At 42.1% G+C, this 17,494-nt stretch overlaps 1 protein-coding gene across 4 annotated transcripts in view; it reads left to right on the forward strand.

The window, feature by feature from the left end:
* The window catches only part of LPAR1 (lysophosphatidic acid receptor 1), a 166,691-nt gene that overhangs the window by 85,417 nt on the left and 63,780 nt on the right, over positions 1 to 17,494 (forward strand). For all 4 annotated transcript variants that reach the window (XR_005456616.1, XM_038769842.1, XM_038769843.1 and 1 more), the window contains exon 3: positions 9,085 to 9,832. Coding sequence is in view for 3 of the 4 variants with exons in the window: in XM_038769842.1 (XP_038625770.1) it covers positions 9,085 to 9,832 (748 nt within the window). In the remaining variant the exon portion in view is untranslated. The remainder of the gene's footprint in view (positions 1 to 9,084; positions 9,833 to 17,494) is intronic.

Genomic DNA, 17,494 nt, shown 5'->3' on the forward strand with positions numbered 1-17,494 from the left:
GTCTCTGAGGGACACTGTGTGGATTTGGCAGCTCTAAAAAGATTACCTTGCCCTAAACTTTAGAAATGGTTTTTAGTGTTAATAGGTGCGAGATTTATGGGTTGCCTGGTCAATCAAAGTTTTATGAGGCTAGATGTCACAGTGAATACAAATCACAGCTGATGAGGACCCAGAAAATGTTTGTTCCTTTCAGTCTTTTAGTAGAGCAGTTTCCATCTATCTAGGCAATCTCTAGAAATGGCATTCTGCTGAATTTTTAGAGAGTCTTACAGGGCCCCCATTGCTTTCATTGGGTAATATAAATTATCAATCGCTAGGCTCTTGCTATGGTTCTTTCTGAAAATTTGGGAGCCTGTTTCAATCATTTTTTTTTCTAAGCACTAAACATTAAATTTCTCTTAATTGCAGTAAGACCATTTTTAATGTGATACTTAAGCTGTAGGCAATTAGAATGCCTTGTGACTGAACAGATGGGAAAGTGTAGGAGTCAGGTCCCAAGTGAGAAGCAACATGACCTAGTGAAAAGAACACAGGCCTGGGAGTCATAGGACCTGGGTTCTAATCCTGACTCTTCCAGTTGCCTGCTATGTGATCTTGGGCAAGTCACTTTTTTATGCCTCAATTTCCTCATCTGTAAAATGTGGATTCAATATCTGTTTTCCTACCACCTTAGACTGTGAGCCCCATGTGGCACAGGGACTTTGTCCAGCCTGATAAACTTGTATCTACCCCAGTGCTTAGAGGAGCTCTTGACTCATAGTAAGCATTTAATGAATATAATAGTAATGTAATAACTGTAGTTCTGGTAATTTTGTCTTTCATGGTCAAACTGTTTCACTCTTCTTGCTTGTGTTCCACCATTTGTGAAATGGGGTTCATAATCCATACCCCCATCTTTGCAGGATATTGAGAAAACTGTACTTGGAGGCTCTCTATAAAAAAGCAAAGTGTTTTTATTTATTAAATGCCCACACCATTCAAGGTTCCATAAAGATTAGCTTATGAACTGGAAATGCTTAGTTTCTAGTTTTGTTCCTCTCAAAGACCTTTCAGACTGTTGAGTTTCTTCGAGGTCCATATTTAAATGTTTTTTATATCAGAAATGGATGCATAGCCTAGTGGAAAGAGAGCACTGGCCTGGGGATTGGAGGATCTGGGTTCTAAGACCGGCCTCACCACCACTTGTCTGCTGTGTGATTTTGGGCAAGTCCCTTCACTTTTCTATGCCTCAGTTCCCTCATCTGTAAACTGGGAATTAAGATTGTGAGGTCCATTTGGGACATGGACTGTGTCCAATTTTGTATAATAATAATAATAACAATGATTATGGTATTTAAGAGGTTACTATGTGCCAGTCACTGTACTAAGTGCTGGGGTAGATACAAGCAAATCAGATTGGACACAGTCCCTGTCCCATGTGGGGCTCACAAAATCCCCATTTTATGGATGAGGTAACTGAGGCACAGAGAAGTGAAGTGCCTTGCCCAAGATCACACAGCAGACAAGTGGTGGAGCCTGGATTAGAATCCACAACCTTCTGACTCACAGGACCATACTCTGTCCACTATGCTATGCTGCTTCCCCCCGCCCCTCCACCCAGCACCTTAATACAGTGCCTGGGACATAATAAGGTCTTAACAAATAACATTAAAAAAAGTATCATCTGTAGTTGATTTAGCATGAGGGCTTTGAGCTTGTACATTTTTTTTTCTTCTGCCTTATAGATGTCTAATTTCTTAGAGGGTTTTTTCACCCCTACAAGTACACTGTTCTTTCCCAGCTTAACCCTGACCAATTCATTATGACTTCTTTTACTATCAAAAGAAAGTTAACTTTGGGGGTCTGGAACCCCTCTTCTACTCAACTACAAAAGCTAATTTGAAACAGCATGGCCTAGTGGATAGACCATGGGGCTGGGAGTCAGAAGGACCTGAGTTCTAATCCTGGCTCTCCCACTTGCCTGCTCTGTGACCTTGGGCAAGTCACTTAACTTCCCTGTGCTTCATTTTCCTCATCTGTAAAACGGGGATCAAGACTGTGGGACAGGGACTGTTTCCAACGCGATTTGCTTGTATCCACCCCAGCCTGGCACATAGTGCTTAACAAATACTGCAATTATTATCATTATTATTGTTATTTTTCAATCACAGAAGTGTCAGCTTTTTTTCGTCTCCAAACTTCATGAAGGAAAGCTCACACTAGAGCCCGCATTGCATAACAATGCCACTCATGTCATTTCTTCTGACACTGTGGCTTTTTGTATAAAACAGGCTCTTGTTTTCAGACTAACATTCCCTAACTCCTAAACAACATTCTAGCCAAACATACAGGGAAAAACATATGTTCTGGGGCATATCTGGGTATACCAGTATCTTTTTTATGGTTGGAAAAGCAGAGGGAGAAGAGGCTGACCTGGAAAAGAGAATTAAATGGCTTTTCTTTGTCTATTAAGACCCTGGCATGCCAGAAATCATGCATGAGATGGTTTACTACAGCAGGGAGTATCTGTTACCCTGTGACACTTACATAGTATGTCAGGCAGTGAGGGGAGGAATGTTCCGAGCCCCTCCTATTTAAACCTTATTAGTACACATACACCCACACGGGTTTATGGAACCCATTCCTGATGGTGAGATTTTATCTGGACGTGCGGGTGTCCCTGACAAGACCCATGTGTAACTGATAATCCTTTCTCAGATGAAGGATCCCCCTGGATGCATGTTCTCTCTGATTCACAGTGCTTGATACTATTTTGGTGTTTTCCTCGTGGCATTCCAATCTTCCCAAAGCCTCTGTTCCTAGACAGTCACCCCTCTTCTGATGGCTGCATACCCGGCTAGCTTCTGTGTTGTCTCCTAGCTTGTCACTATTGTGCCCTATCATTAGAGTTTTTGTTTCATTGTGTCTTGTAAAACATTTCTTCTGTTCCACCCATTTTGCAGTTTTCCACTTCTGCTCGCCATAGAGCAGCTGTTTGTGTATCCTGCTGTGATCTCTTCTCTTCATATGTCCCACCCAGCGAAGGTGTAATGTGACAAGCTTTGCTTCTCTGCTGGTGGTCTGACTGTGTTCCAGGACTTCATGTTTTGTGATCCTGTCTTGGCACTTTATGTTCAGTACTGCAAAGCTGAGCGTTGGTGGAATCTTCCTGAAGTCCAGTATGGATCTAGGGTAGGTCCCAGTCTTATAGCCATTCAGAAGGTTAGACTCTACATTTGCCCAAGTCTGAATCTGGATTCCATGTTGGCACTACCCAGATTTTTTAGCCTTCCAAAGGGCGTATTAACCTAGCTTTGAATTTTTTTCCCCCTTCCTTGTCTATTCAGTCATTCTAATACTTAGATAATAGAAAGCAATGACAGCATTGAGGTCTGCAGGGAAATGAAAATGTAGTTTATGTGTAAGGTTGCTAGGTGCTGGCTGTTAGATAAGTTGGCATCTGAAGGCATATTTTCAGACTATAGTATTTTGCTGATTCTGAGAAATGGTTTATAGTTCTCTGTGTGTGTTATGGATGTGTATGCGTGCACACATGCAAGTGCTTCCAGAGTACTAGCAATTTATCACAATTTATCACTTGTTTCTGAAGTAGCAGCAGCCTTCAACCCAGCCCTGAGAAAAATTGTCATAAGATAATAGCAATTTATGCCAGGCTAGTTAGGTAAGAGTAAAAGATTAATTTTTCTATCCAAGTTCGTCATCTAGTGGTGGACTGGTCCATTTTTTTGGACTCATGTTCAAGGCTACATGCATCAATTGTAATTTTCCTTTTAAGAGCAAACCTTCACATGACAAGATGAAGAAATCTTTGTTTAGAAATAAAAATGACCCTGAGAGAGAGATAATTTTCAAGGAGATAGGGGTGAGCATGAAATGCCAGGAACAAGAAGGGTCAATTACATGACCTTTGTAATGAAGAGAAAGATTGGGTTTCTCTGAACATGACAAAATAAGTCTTTCCTATGACTTTTTAAGTTTAGATAGTAGGATATAGTTTTCTGATATTTTAATATTTAACAAGTACACAGGTAATTATCATATTAAAAACATTTACTTTTCCAGAATAGATGTTCTCTAAATTGAATTAAAATTTAAATGTGTCCATATTGTAGTAGTTTGGAGGAACATCTTGAAAATATTCATGTTAACAAAGAATATAGCAGATTAAATCAATCAATTTGCCAAGAATTTACCATGTGCAGAGCACTGTACTAATCAGCGTGGCCCAGTGGAAAGAGCACAGGCCTGGGAGTCAGAAGACTGGGTTCTAATCCCAGCTCTGCCACTGGTCTGCGTGTGACCTTTGGCAAGTCACCTAACTCTCTGTGCTTCAGTTACCTCCTCTGTAAAATGGGGATTAAATCCTGCTCCTTCCAGTTTCAACTGTGAGCCTTGTGTGGGGCAAGGACTGTGTCCAACCTGATTGTCTTGTATCTACCCCAGTGCTTAGTACAGTGCTTGGCACATAGTGAGTGCATAACAAGTACAATTTTAAAAAAGATACTATGCTTGCCCTCCAGGTCCTTTCAATCTAATGGGGGAGTCAGACACAAAAATAATTTCAGAAAAGAGGAAAAAAAGAAATGAATACGTGGATGAATAAAGGTCTAAATAGTAAAGTGTGTAAGTCTATGTGTACTGAAGTGATTTAAATACTAAGGATATTCCTATATCTTTCTCCACTTCAATCAGTGGTATTTGCTGGAGGCTTCGTGTGTGCAGAACACTGTACTTAGAGTAGATAGACAAGATCCTTGTTTGTTTTGTAGTTTAGCCTTTACAGTAATTTTAAATTTCAGTCCTAGTGTATCTTAATATAATTTACTCAATGCAGTGATTTTAGATATATTTAATTTTTCATATTTCAGGCAATTTCATGATGTCATTCAAAACGTGATGATTAGTAAAGGATATCACAATAATAGGGGAAATGAACAAGTTTCTTTTACATTTTCCTGGAGTTGGCCTTTATGAAGTTTTTGCAGTAGCCAAGCCAATCTCATTCTATCAAAATCCAATTCACCTCCTGCATGAAGGTTTCTTGATTAAAGCGTATGAGGCCTGCCTTAACTTAAGATCCGTTATGATAACTTTATCTTCCCTTTCATTCATTCATTCAATCATATTTATTGAGCGCTCACTGTGTGCAGAGCACTGTACTAAGTGCTTGGGAAGTACAAGTCGGCAACATATAGAGACGGTCCCTACCCAACAACAGGCTCACAGTCTAGAAGGGGGAGATAAACAACAAAACAAAACAAGTAGACAAGTGTCAATATCATCAGAATAAATAGAATTATAGCTATATACACATCACTAATAAAATAAATAGAATAGTAAATATGTACAAGTAAAATAAATGCAGCAATAAATCTGTACAAACATATACAGGTGTTGTGGGGAGGGGAAGGAGATAGGGTGGGGGGGATGGGGAGGAGGAGAGGAAAAAGGGGGCTCAGTCTGGGAAGGCCTCTTGGAGGAGGTGAGCTCTCAGTAGGGCATTGAAGGGAGGAAGACAGCTAGCTTGGTGGATACACTCATTCATTCAATCGTATTTATTGAGTGCTTACTGTGTGCAGAGCACTGTACTAAGCGCTTGGGAAGTACAAGTTGGCAACATATAGAGACGGTCCCTACCCAACAGCGGGCTCACAGGTGGATGTGTGAAGGGAGGGCATTCCTGGCCAGGGGGAGGACGTGGGCCCGGGGTCACTGTGAGTCTGTATCTATATGTTAACCCTTATGTACACAATCCCATTTATCATATTCTAGTGTGCATGTAAAGTGGAGTTTTTCTTTGTTTGGGCTTTTTGGTAGGGATACACATGCATGTCAGTCCAGAACCTTTGTTAATGGGGCAAATGAGAAGAACATAATGGATGATGCATGAAAAGCCAAAATCAAATTCCTCAATTAGGGAATGATAAATCATTTATGTGTCTCTGGTCAACATTATTGAAGAATCTTAAATATTCCTTGCTCCCCAATTCATTCCTACACCAAGGCTTAGAGCTGAAGATAATAATTTTGATAGCCTTTTTGTAGAATTTGGAAGCTGGGGATAAAGATCATGACCACATTTGTTGAGTACTTACTGTATGCAGAGTACTATAATAACTGCTATGACTGCTTTTTCCTGTAGAACCCTGCTAATAGGACAGAGCTAGGCAGTAGCTCAGGATTATGCATGCAGGAGAAATTCCAATAAATGTCTTTTAGGTCATGATATAGTGATGAAGGCATACAACTTGGGATGCAGTTTTCACTTTTATGAATTTGGTCTTTTATATTTAGCTTTTATAATTTATTACAGAAGGGAATTGGAATTTTTTTGAAACACAGAAGCTGCCTTTCCCTTTTCACCTACCTGGCAGCGCCCAAATATTTCTCTAGGACCATGGAATACAAATGAGATTGGAATGGTAGCCCTATGAATACAGTGAAGCTTGCCTGAAAGAAACACAAATATTGGATTTTATTTCAATGTGGAGAACAAAGAGAAATATACCCTTCAAATTAGTAGGTGACGCTGTAGACTGTGAGCTTTTTATTGGTGAAAGTGGGTATTGCTGACACCTTTCCACGTTATGTATATGTAAAAATTCCCCACTGTGGTACACCGCTGCCTCTATCACCCACAGTACCTGACACCATTTTTGTTTCTCCCTATTGGTGTCGCGATCTTCCCGAAGCCTCTGCTCCAAAGCAATTATCCCATTTCTGATTGCTGCACACCAGGCTGACCTGTCTTCAGCTGCGGCCTCCCGACTGTCCACTGCTATTAGAGGTTTTGCATCCCTGGGTCTTCTAATTGTTTCTTCTTTCCACCCTTTTTACAGCTACACCATTTCAGCTTACCATAGTGTAGCTGTTGGGATAGCCTGCTGCCGTCCATTTTCCTCTCCTGTTCCCCCCGCCCCCTCCCACACACCCACGCACACACTGAAGGTGTGACATGATGTGTGATGCTGGTGGTGTAACTGCATTCCAGGACCTCATTGTTTGTGATCCTGTATTACTAGTAGATATTGAATCCTGCATGGAAGTGCCATCACCAGAGCTGCTCTAGACATCAAATGTGGCATCTGTGGTGGGCATCCAACTATCACAGCCAGCCATAGAGAAGGTTGGGCACTCCAACTGCCCTGTATTCCTTCAATTTGGTCTGAATCTTGATGCCACATTGGTGCCGAATTCTGGCATTCTGTCTCCCAAAGGTCATACTAACCCTTTTGATTGGGTTTTGTACCTCCTTGTCTATTCTCATACCATCGGACAGTGTGCTGCCTATGTAGTAGAATTTGCTTATGGACACCTTCAACTCTGTATTGCCAATGGAAATCCTTGATTGCATCTACATTTCCGGGTGCAAGATGTTTAAAATCAAAAGATGACAAAAACAACAATTGCAGCAACAACAAAAAGAAAGTACTCAGTTTTCTTCAGACTAATCATCGACCCTGCACAGCTTCTTGGGTGTGTGCTTCCATAGCACAGACATCAGTATATAGTAGCTCCGGTATGAACAAGTCAACGACTTTGAATGATGTGCTCAGTTGGTTGATTGGAAGAGTTTTCCAGAGGATCGGACCCGCATCCTGACACCAGCTTCCAGATCCCTCGTTGCATCCTTGAGCGTGGCTTTGTAGAATAGATTTGAATAAGACTGGACCTACAACACAGCTCTGCTTTACTACACTAATGATGGGGGAAAGAATCACACAAAGCCCCTTGGAATGTTAATGAGGCCAACCTTATCAACATGTAGTAATCTTAAGGTCTTGATGCAATTTTTCAGGGTGGCCACACTTTTTTAGTAGTTGCCAGAGCCCAGGTCTGCCTGTGGTGTCAATGACTCTGGTAAGGTCTACAAACACCGTGTAGAGGTGTTGACATTACTCTATCTGACTCATGGCAAAGATCATGTCTGCTGTGCCCTGCCGTGGTCTGAAACCACGTTGCAGTTCTGGGACCACTTGATTCGTGATCTTCGATAGATCAGGACACTATGATTAGGATCTTGCCAACAATGGTGAGCAGTGAGATCCCACGATAGATTCCACTATAAGGTCTCTCCATTTCCTTCTTGACGATAGTGATGATGATGATAATGGCGGCATCTTTGAAATCCCGAGACATTGCTTCAGAATTCCCTATTTGAAGGAGGAACTTTGTGCAGGTGACAGAGTAGAACATCCTCTCCCTGCTTGTCGATCTCAGCAGGCATACTGCCTCATCTGAGATCTTTGGTCGTCTTTGTGCCTGGCACTGCAGTCATGACATCCTGAAGTGGTGGAGTGAAAGCCAGGTGTGCACATATTGACAGGTTTGCATGTGTCATCTTCAGTGGTGTCATCTGTTTTAACATCATTGAAGTGTTGCTATTTCTTTGAGTCTCTTTTATCTGTTATTGAGGGTCTTCCCAGAGACCTCAGCTGCCTTCACATCAGCTCCAGCAGCCCTGCTTCTCAGGAATCTTCAAGCTTGGCTGGGTGGGTGAAGAGGCACACATACCACACTCCCCAGGGACCCCCCAAAATATATATTATTTTGTGTGTGTATATATATATATATATATATATATATATATGTGTGTGTGTGTGTGTATATATATACATATGTATATATATACACACATATATATATATATATCACCACCTAGAGCAGCGTGACTTCATTTTCATATTTCCCAAACAGCACACTAAGACCGTTTTTACTTGGATTAGCCCATGGCAGCATTTTGCACTACACTGTGTAGCATGAATTTTTGAAACAAGATTTTGGTGTCCATCCTGTGGTGCTTCCAGTGGACGTCACTGAAATGATGCTACCAACTCGGCTCCCATTTCAAATACATTAAGCTCCGGCTACTCTGAATCTTGAAGTCAGTTGGAATATGACAAGTCCCATCATTTTTAATATAATCAGCGAATATTGTTGTGCTGCATAAAGTTCCCAAATTCCTTTGTTCCCTGTTTCCTTTTTATGACTCCTACAGTCCCAGAGGCAACCTGGTATAAACTGGAATGTTTTTAGTTCTGATCTGTGATGTGTTTTTTTCCCCCCCTCCTCCTTCTCTTTCAGTCTACAGCCATGATCGAGCCACAGTGCTACTACAATGAATCCATTGCCTTCTTTTATAACCGGAGTGGAAAGTATCTAGCCACGGAGTGGAACACAGTCAGCAAGTTGGTGATGGGACTGGGGATCACTGTCTGCATCTTCATCATGTTGGCCAATTTGTTGGTCATGGTGGCGATTTATGTCAATCGCCGTTTCCACTTTCCTATTTATTACCTAATGGCTAATCTGGCTGCAGCGGACTTCTTTGCAGGGTTGGCCTACTTTTACCTAATGTTCAACACAGGGCCCAACACTCGAAGACTGACTGTCAGCACCTGGCTCCTTCGCCAGGGTCTTATAGATACTAGCCTAACAGCCTCAGTAGCCAACTTGCTGGCTATAGCGATTGAGAGACACATTACGGTGTTTCGCATGCAGCTGCATACCCGGATGAGCAATCGGCGGGTAGTGGTGGTCATTGTTGTCATCTGGACTATGGCCATTGTGATGGGTGCCATTCCCAGTGTAGGTTGGAACTGTATCTGTGACATCACTAATTGTTCCAACATGGCACCGCTCTACAGCGACTCTTATTTGGTCTTCTGGGCTATTTTCAACCTAGTTACCTTTGTAGTGATGGTGGTCTTGTATGCTCATATATTTGGCTACGTCCGCCAGAGGACAATGAGAATGTCTAGGCACAGTTCTGGACCACGAAGAAATCGGGACACTATGATGAGTCTCTTGAAGACCGTGGTCATTGTGCTTGGTAAGTGTTGTCTTGGCTGAAATTTGCTTTGTGTTCTCGATGGCTTAAAAATGTGTCGATCTGTGATGGCATTTCAGTGTCAGTGCACCTAAGCAGGTGTGCATTTATCTAAAATGGAAACATGTGGCCTCCCTGCTGAAGGTTTCCATAGGAGTTTTGGTATCAATTCTGCTAATGCTGCAATTAGAAAAAATAATTTGAAATTGGAAAATTAGAAAAGCTTTTCCTTTTTTTGCGGGGGGGAGGGTAGAAGCATATACACAGTGATTGGGTGGGAAGGGCTAAAAACCATCCACAAAATACCTCAACCCAGCTCACTTCAGCATGGCACATGTGGGACACATGCCTAGAATGAATGACAGTAAGCTGTGTTATGGTGAACTGAAATGGGACTAAGCAAAACAAGAGACTGAAGCGGACATTCTTTAAGAATACAAGGATGCACATCCTTAGGGACCAACATGACAGCAGAAAACTGATAAGACAGTTGCAGCAGCTCGAAAGCACATCAACAAAAGTCTGTGTGGGCACAGTCTGGTAGGGATTGTTAGTCCTATGTTGTTTCAGTGGCACCCATATTAATGTGTTAATTTCATCACCACTGGCACCTTCTTCAAATAATAAAGACAACTGCATATAGAGTACCTAGCATGTTTTCATGACTTTTGGGGAGGTTAGAATGTTATTAGGGGAGTAGGGAACATTCTTCCAACTTTTGGGTACAGTGTGACATGGTGTTGGAAGAAACGGTTATGCACACACGTGTGTGTGCATGTGACATTTGAACTAGTGAATGCATGTAGTTGAACATGGGGTCTTGCAAGAATGCAATCCCTGTGTTAAAGGGGAACTGGGTATACTGGCAAAGTTTGCTATTCCAGTGAAAAGTTTAGGAGCACAGCATCTAGAAAGAGGACCTCAACAGCATTTCTATAGCTGTCAAATATTATTAGCCTTTTTAAGCAGTGTTATCAGGAAGAACTTTCTGTTGTACTCTGAGAGCCTTGGAATAAGAAGGAAGTTATCTGGTCTCTTGTTCCAGTATTTCAAGACTAGAATGTTAGAAACATCCCCAGAACCAATGGCTGCATAGCTCTCCACCATCTGTAAGGAAGTGTGCATCTGCACAACTGACCAGGAATGTGAGACAGCTGGGTAGAGGTCTTGGAGCTCTGCCCACAGATCCCAGGACTCTGGCACAGGTGCCAGTGTTGACCCCCTCAGCAAACTCCATCCTCTTTGCATTAAGAACTAAAATGCAACAGTGAAGTATTCATAAACCATTCGCATGTGTGTAAGTTAATCAGTTATATGTATTTAGCACTTTGTGCAGAGCACTGCATGGAGCACAGATGGTAGACACGATCCCTACACTCAAGTGGTTTTCAGGGTAATGAAACACACCTGTGAGATAACTGTGAGGGGATTAATCAGCACATGTCAGGGGTGGACAGTTTTGAAAGTTTCTTGGCTCTCTATTCATGGCTTTGAATCAATGATATTTATTGAGCACTGACTCTGTGCAGAGCATCATACTTAGTCTTAACTGGAACAAAGGTGCAAGTGTATGGACAGTAATAATAATGGCACTTGTTATGCTCTTGCTCTTGTTCTAAGTGCCAAAGGTAGATGCAAGTTAATCAGGTTGGACAGAGTCCCTATCCCACATGGGAACTGAGGTACAGAAAAGTTAATTGACTTGCCCAAGGTCATACAGCAGACATGTGGCAGAGCTGGGATTAGAACCCAGGTCCTCGGACTCCCAGGCCCGCGCTCTTTCCATTAGGCCACGGTTCTTCGATTGCAGATGGAAAATAATAAAAAAGCAGTGTAGTACAGAATAGCTCTCCAAACTTTGGGAAATCTATAATCGGTTCCTGATCCAGTATTCTTACACAAAATATGTAAATATAAATTTCCGGCAGCATGACCGACTAGAAAGAGTGCATGACTGAATCAGAAGACCTGGGTTTGAATCACTGCTCTTCCACAGGCCTACTGTATGACCATAGGCAAGCCACTTAACCGCTAAGGACCTCAGTTTACTCATCTGTAAAGTGGCTTCAGATAGATTGTGAGCCACATATCTGACCAGGGCTAAATGCATTCTCATAGCCTTTTATCTACCCTCTTAACATATAGTTAGTGCATAGTAAATGGCATCATTAAGTAAAAATAACTTCAACTTCATGTTAAAGGCATGAAATATTTGATAGACCAGACTCCACCAGAGTACAATTGATCAGTCCAATAGTATTTATTGAGGTCCTGCTGTATACAGAGAACCAAGGCACAGTGTGGCCTAGTGAAAAGAATGTGGGCCTGGGACTCAAGGGGCCTGGGGTTTAATCCCGAATCTGCCACTTGCCTGGTCTGTGACTTTGGGCAAGTCACTTAACTTCTCTGAACCTCAGTTTTTTCATTTGAAAATTAGGATTGAATACCTGTCTTCCCCTCCACCTTTGAGCATGAGCCCCATGTATGCCAGGGATTGGGCCCGGCTCGAGGCACAGAGAAGTAAAGTGACTGATCCAAGGTCTCACAGCAAGTACAAAATGGCTCCCCGGTACAACCCTGACTCTTTAGCTAACCAAACGTTTTTGAGAATCTGGCACCTCCCATTTCCCTACCAGGCCAGATACCAAAGCTTTTCCCCTCCTATTGTTATGCATAATTATGTCCCTTATATTGGGTGAGAATGGGTTTCCTAAATCCACACTAAGATGGGTTTGTGGACATCAATTTTGGGGCAAAGGGCCTTAAATTGCACACAGCACAATGATGTCAAGGGGTGTCCCTGAAAGGGGCACCTAGGGATGGGATTTTAGGAGTAGGCTCCTAAAAATGATGCTGGCGGTGCCACTCCTTTTATGCCATCTTCTCAATGTGGCTTTTAAGCACTTTGCGGAGTTCTAGAGCAATTGTTAGTATAGTAACATCTCTTCAGTTGGTGATTTTCTGCTTGAGTGAGGCATTCATGTGCCTCATAGAGAGAAAAAGAGATCCCTCTACATATCGGAAGTTTTGGATTAAAGTCAATCGCTGGTTTTATTGATTACTCTCAGTTTGCAGAGCACTGTACTAGTGTGTGAGAGCGTGTAATGAAGTTGGTAGATATGATCGCTATCCTCAGAGAGATTAGTCTAGTGAAGAGTCAGGCTGATTAATACATTAGCATCATCATCAGTAGTAGTACTACTCTTCACACATTTTACAAGTGAAATTAAGTAGAGAGACAGATGTTTTCACAGGAGAAAGGTAGGTGCAGGAATGCATAATGTTTTTGAGGGGTCCAAAGTTAATTAAGAATGATTTAACAAAGCAACTGCAGGTAAGGTGGGTACTTCCTTCCATTTTGCCTTCGGGTTTGCAGGTAGAAATAGATGCCTGCATTTGCTCATTCCTATAGGGTCCAATTAGTCCTGCTAAATCTTTTTCTTGACATTCTTTGCTGGGTTGAATTAGACTAGAGGCACGGTGGAAGTGGCAGAATGGTACTTATCAAGAGGAACTTGAGTATCTCACTGATTCACTTCTCATAGGGTTGGGAAGCGATGGTTCCATTATCTTTGGAAGAGTGACTTTGGTATTTTTTTTTTAAGGCATCTTCAACACTGATCAAAAGAGTGACTTTGCAGGAATCCTTATCAAAATGAAGCCCTCTGAAAAACAACTTGGAGAAGTAGTGTTGCTTAGTGGATAGAGCACAGGCCTGGGGATAAGAAGGACCTGGCTTCTAATCCTGGCTCTGCCACTTGTCTGCTGTGTGACCTTGGGCAAGTCACTTCACTTCTCTATGCCTTTACCTCATCTATAAAATGGGGATTAAGAATGTGAGCCCATGTGAGACATGGACTGTGTCAAACTTGATTATTTTGTATTCATTCAGTCATATTTATTGAGCACTTAACGTATGCAGAGCACTGTACTAAGCACTTGGGAGAGTACCATATGTCAACAAACAGAGTCATTCCCTGACTACAACAAGCTTCTACCTCAGTGCTTAGTACAGTCAGTGCCTGGCACTTAGTAAGGGCTTAAAAAATACCATTAAAAAAAACCCCCAAGCTCCTGAAAAACCAAACTCCTTTTTCTCCTGTAGTCTGCTGCATTGGTGTTTTTAAAGTATGGTTAGTGACTCTGACACCATCAGAAACCTGCTCTTGACTGTAGGAGGATTAAACAACGGAATGAGTTACCCAGTGAGATTGGGAAATCTTTGACCTTGGAGAGTTTTAAGAAATTAGACAACCTGTTGTAGCCGAATTAGGAATTCAGGCAAGGTGCCGGACCTCAGAACTTCATGAGAACTTGTCCCGGTCTACAAAAAAAAAAATCTATGAAAATAATCATGCAAAACATTTCCTTCTATTTGTGCTTAATAGCATTTAGGCACTGTTGCCAAAAGCATGGGGCAATGAAAGAGGAGAGATGAATTGGGAAGTGCACTCATTACTGCTAGAGAGAGAATTTTGGCTTCAGGTTCTCTTTATGCATTATTTTGCTCCAAGGAGATGAAGTGCTTGCACAAAACAATTCAAGCAATATGAATAGACATCAGTCCTTCTGTGATCTATATTCAAATTTGACTCTATTCAACTAACCACAACATACTGTCAACCCACCTCAGGACAGTCAAGAGCAGGTTTCTGATAGTGTCAGCATTTTAATCTCTCTTGATCTAGCTTCAGTTAAGATGGACAACAGGTCACTATTCTCTTCCCATTTTTCATCTATTTGAGCTCAGCCATTACCTTCCTCTCTTCCTTGCTAATTAATCCTTGCAGAATATTCATTATTATTTTTTTATTTTGCTGATCCTCTCTAACTTCTCCACTTTTAAAAAATTGGCTAGCAAAATTGGGCATGTTAGGAGCTGACTAGTTGTAGGAAATGTAGTGATTGAGTATCTACTGGATGCAACCCACTATACTAAGTACCTGGGAAAATACAACAAAAGCAAAACGTATATTTCCTAAACTCCTGGAGATCACAATCCAATCAGAGTCAGAAATAAGAAAAGTATTTACAAATCCTGGGAGCAGTAGGAAGGACATGGGTCAGGTATGTAGTAGAGTCACTCTTCTAGCTCTTACAGATCATGTTCCTATACCTTTGCAATTTGTAAAATAACATTGCTACATATACTGCTGCCTTACCAGTCCACTATGACTCCCTGGTCTTTTTCTGCAATACTTGTGCTCAATCTTTTTCCACTAATTAGTATTTTTTTGTGTGTGTGTCTAGCTCTGTCTGATATTTGTTCATTTCAGTTAGAGTTAATTTTGTAGCTGAGGGTTTCCAGAAACAAAAGTAGAATCCAGGCTTGTGACAAGGAAAGCACAATTACCAATTTTTCAAGAATGAATTACCTCCACTGTCCTAGAAAAATGGACAGTAAGGGAGTGGGATGTGGAGAGAAGGCTCCACTTCTATAAGAAAAGGAGTATCGTCTACTTTGTTAGTGTAAAATGCCTGGGTAACGGATCAGTTGAGGGCATTTATTAATACAGAATGGCCTATGGAAAGTCAGTTCTCTTCTGTAGAGGCCTTCTTGGGCTGAAACAGTTTTGCCTATCTGAGTCTGATCAGGCTAACCTCCTCCAAGACATTGGAGCCACGGCTGAGCCTGACACTTGACCCAGGCTGACAGTGGGGCCAAGCCCATTCTTGGGGAGGTGGAGCCATATATGCACAGGATATTCATATGCAGGTATTGTCTCTGTGGGCTGCCTGGACTTTGAATGCCTTGAGAACAAGCACCCACGAGTGGATGCACAGGTATTGCATGGCAATGATATGATTCCATAGCTGCTGCACTGTAAACTTCTTCCACACCTAAAGTGAGATAGGAGGGGTCTCAGGTTACCCCACTAAAAATCTGGGTGTTTATTTTTATTTTAAATCTGGGGGTGGTGCATGAAGCAGGATGGTGGTAAGGGACCCAGTCCAACCCAGGCTATGGTTAAGCTGTCTGTGCATGGCCATACCCTCTTTGCTACAGCCCCAGAGGAACTGGAGAGAGCAGAATGCTTTTCACTCATTCCTTCTTCCATTTAAAGGGAAGAAACACAAGAACCTCTTATGTCCTGGCCCCAGTGAGAGACTCCTTCATTCTGCCAGCAATTTATCTCATTGCCTCGATCCAGGAGGAATAGGAGTAGCCCCAAATCCCCTCTTGCTTTGGGTAGCTTCCCTGCAAGCAGCCTGTGTGAGATGGAACCCGAGTGGGTTTTCATAAGAAACCTCATTGTTTGGCTAGTGACTAAGATGGCTTGAGGCGCTGGTTGGAGCGGTCAGGCATTGGCACATTGGTTCAGCACACAGTGATGCTAGGACACTAGATCTTGGGTCTGAGTCAAAGTAGAAAACAGAGTCCTTCCCCGCCTGCTCCTCAAATCAAATGATTTATACAGAAGGAACTGATTTCATAGGCAAGTTGTGTTTTTGTTTTAAAAAAAGCAAACAAAAAAACAAAGCACAGCTTCTTTTGAAGTGTGGGCAGCAGAGCAAGAACAGAAAGCCCTTTCACCAATGACATGATGTTTTGTTCTCTGCTCTGAGGGAATCATTGATTCTGGGCCTGGTGAAGTGATACACTGGTTGGACTAGTCAGTCACACATGATGCTAAAAGTCATTTGTCTCCTTCACGTGCTATATTAAATAATGAAAAAGAAACACCTGGAAAAAACAGTGGTCACTATTATTATTATTATTAATAATAATAATAATAATGGCATTTGTTAAGTGCTTACAATGTGCAAAGCACTGTTCTAAGCTCGGGGTGGGTACAAGGTGATCAGGTTGTCCCACGTGGGGCTCACAGTCTTAATCCCCATTTTACAGATGAGGTAACTGAGGCTCAGAGAAGTTAAGTGACTTGCCCAAGGTCACACAGCAGACATGAGGCAAAGCCAGGATTAGAACCCATAACTTCCGACTCCCAAGCCTGTGCTCTTTCCACTGAGCCATGCTGCTATTATCCCCCTCTCCTTACCTTTTATGTACAAAATCCAATCAACATTAAAGTGGAAATGTCTCATCAAGATAGCCAACCATTTAACTTTTCATTTTTGTTCGCAGCATGAGTAAGTCTGGGAGTGTAAGTTTCTACATGCTACGTTATCAGGGAGGTGGTGGAGCTCAGCCTGCTGTTTGGCCATTACTTATTGATGAATAGTGTACCCTCATTATTGTATAACTAACCCAACCCTCCTGTGATAAACCATAGATTCCAGGTGGAGGGAGCTCACCTGGAGAACAGGATGTGATCGGTTTCACCTTGTGCCTGGATCCAGCACTAGATTGGTGATTGTTGTGGCAGTGGTTGGGGGTATCAGGGACTGCTTTCACCAGTGGCTGGCCCTCGAGGTGTGGAGATGGAGCCACTGAAGCATGTGATTGTTAAAACAGTGCTTCTGGGTACTGGTTTCTTTAGAGGATTTTGCAGTCAACATTTTGTTGTCACAATGATGTGGGGTTAGGAGAGGCTCTATTTTCAGTTTTGCTGGGTGACCATGTGAGTTTCAGCCTTTGAGTCTGTTTCCCCCCTTGTAATATAAAGCATGGAAAACCTGAACTTCTTGAGGACAGAGATCATGTTTTCTTATGCTTTTGTATTCTCCCAAGTGCTTTGTACAATGTTCTGCATATAGTAAGTT

This window comes from Tachyglossus aculeatus, chromosome X4 (assembly GCF_015852505.1).
Source record: "Tachyglossus aculeatus isolate mTacAcu1 chromosome X4, mTacAcu1.pri, whole genome shotgun sequence".
NCBI classification, from domain to species: Eukaryota; Metazoa; Chordata; class Mammalia; order Monotremata; family Tachyglossidae; genus Tachyglossus; species Tachyglossus aculeatus.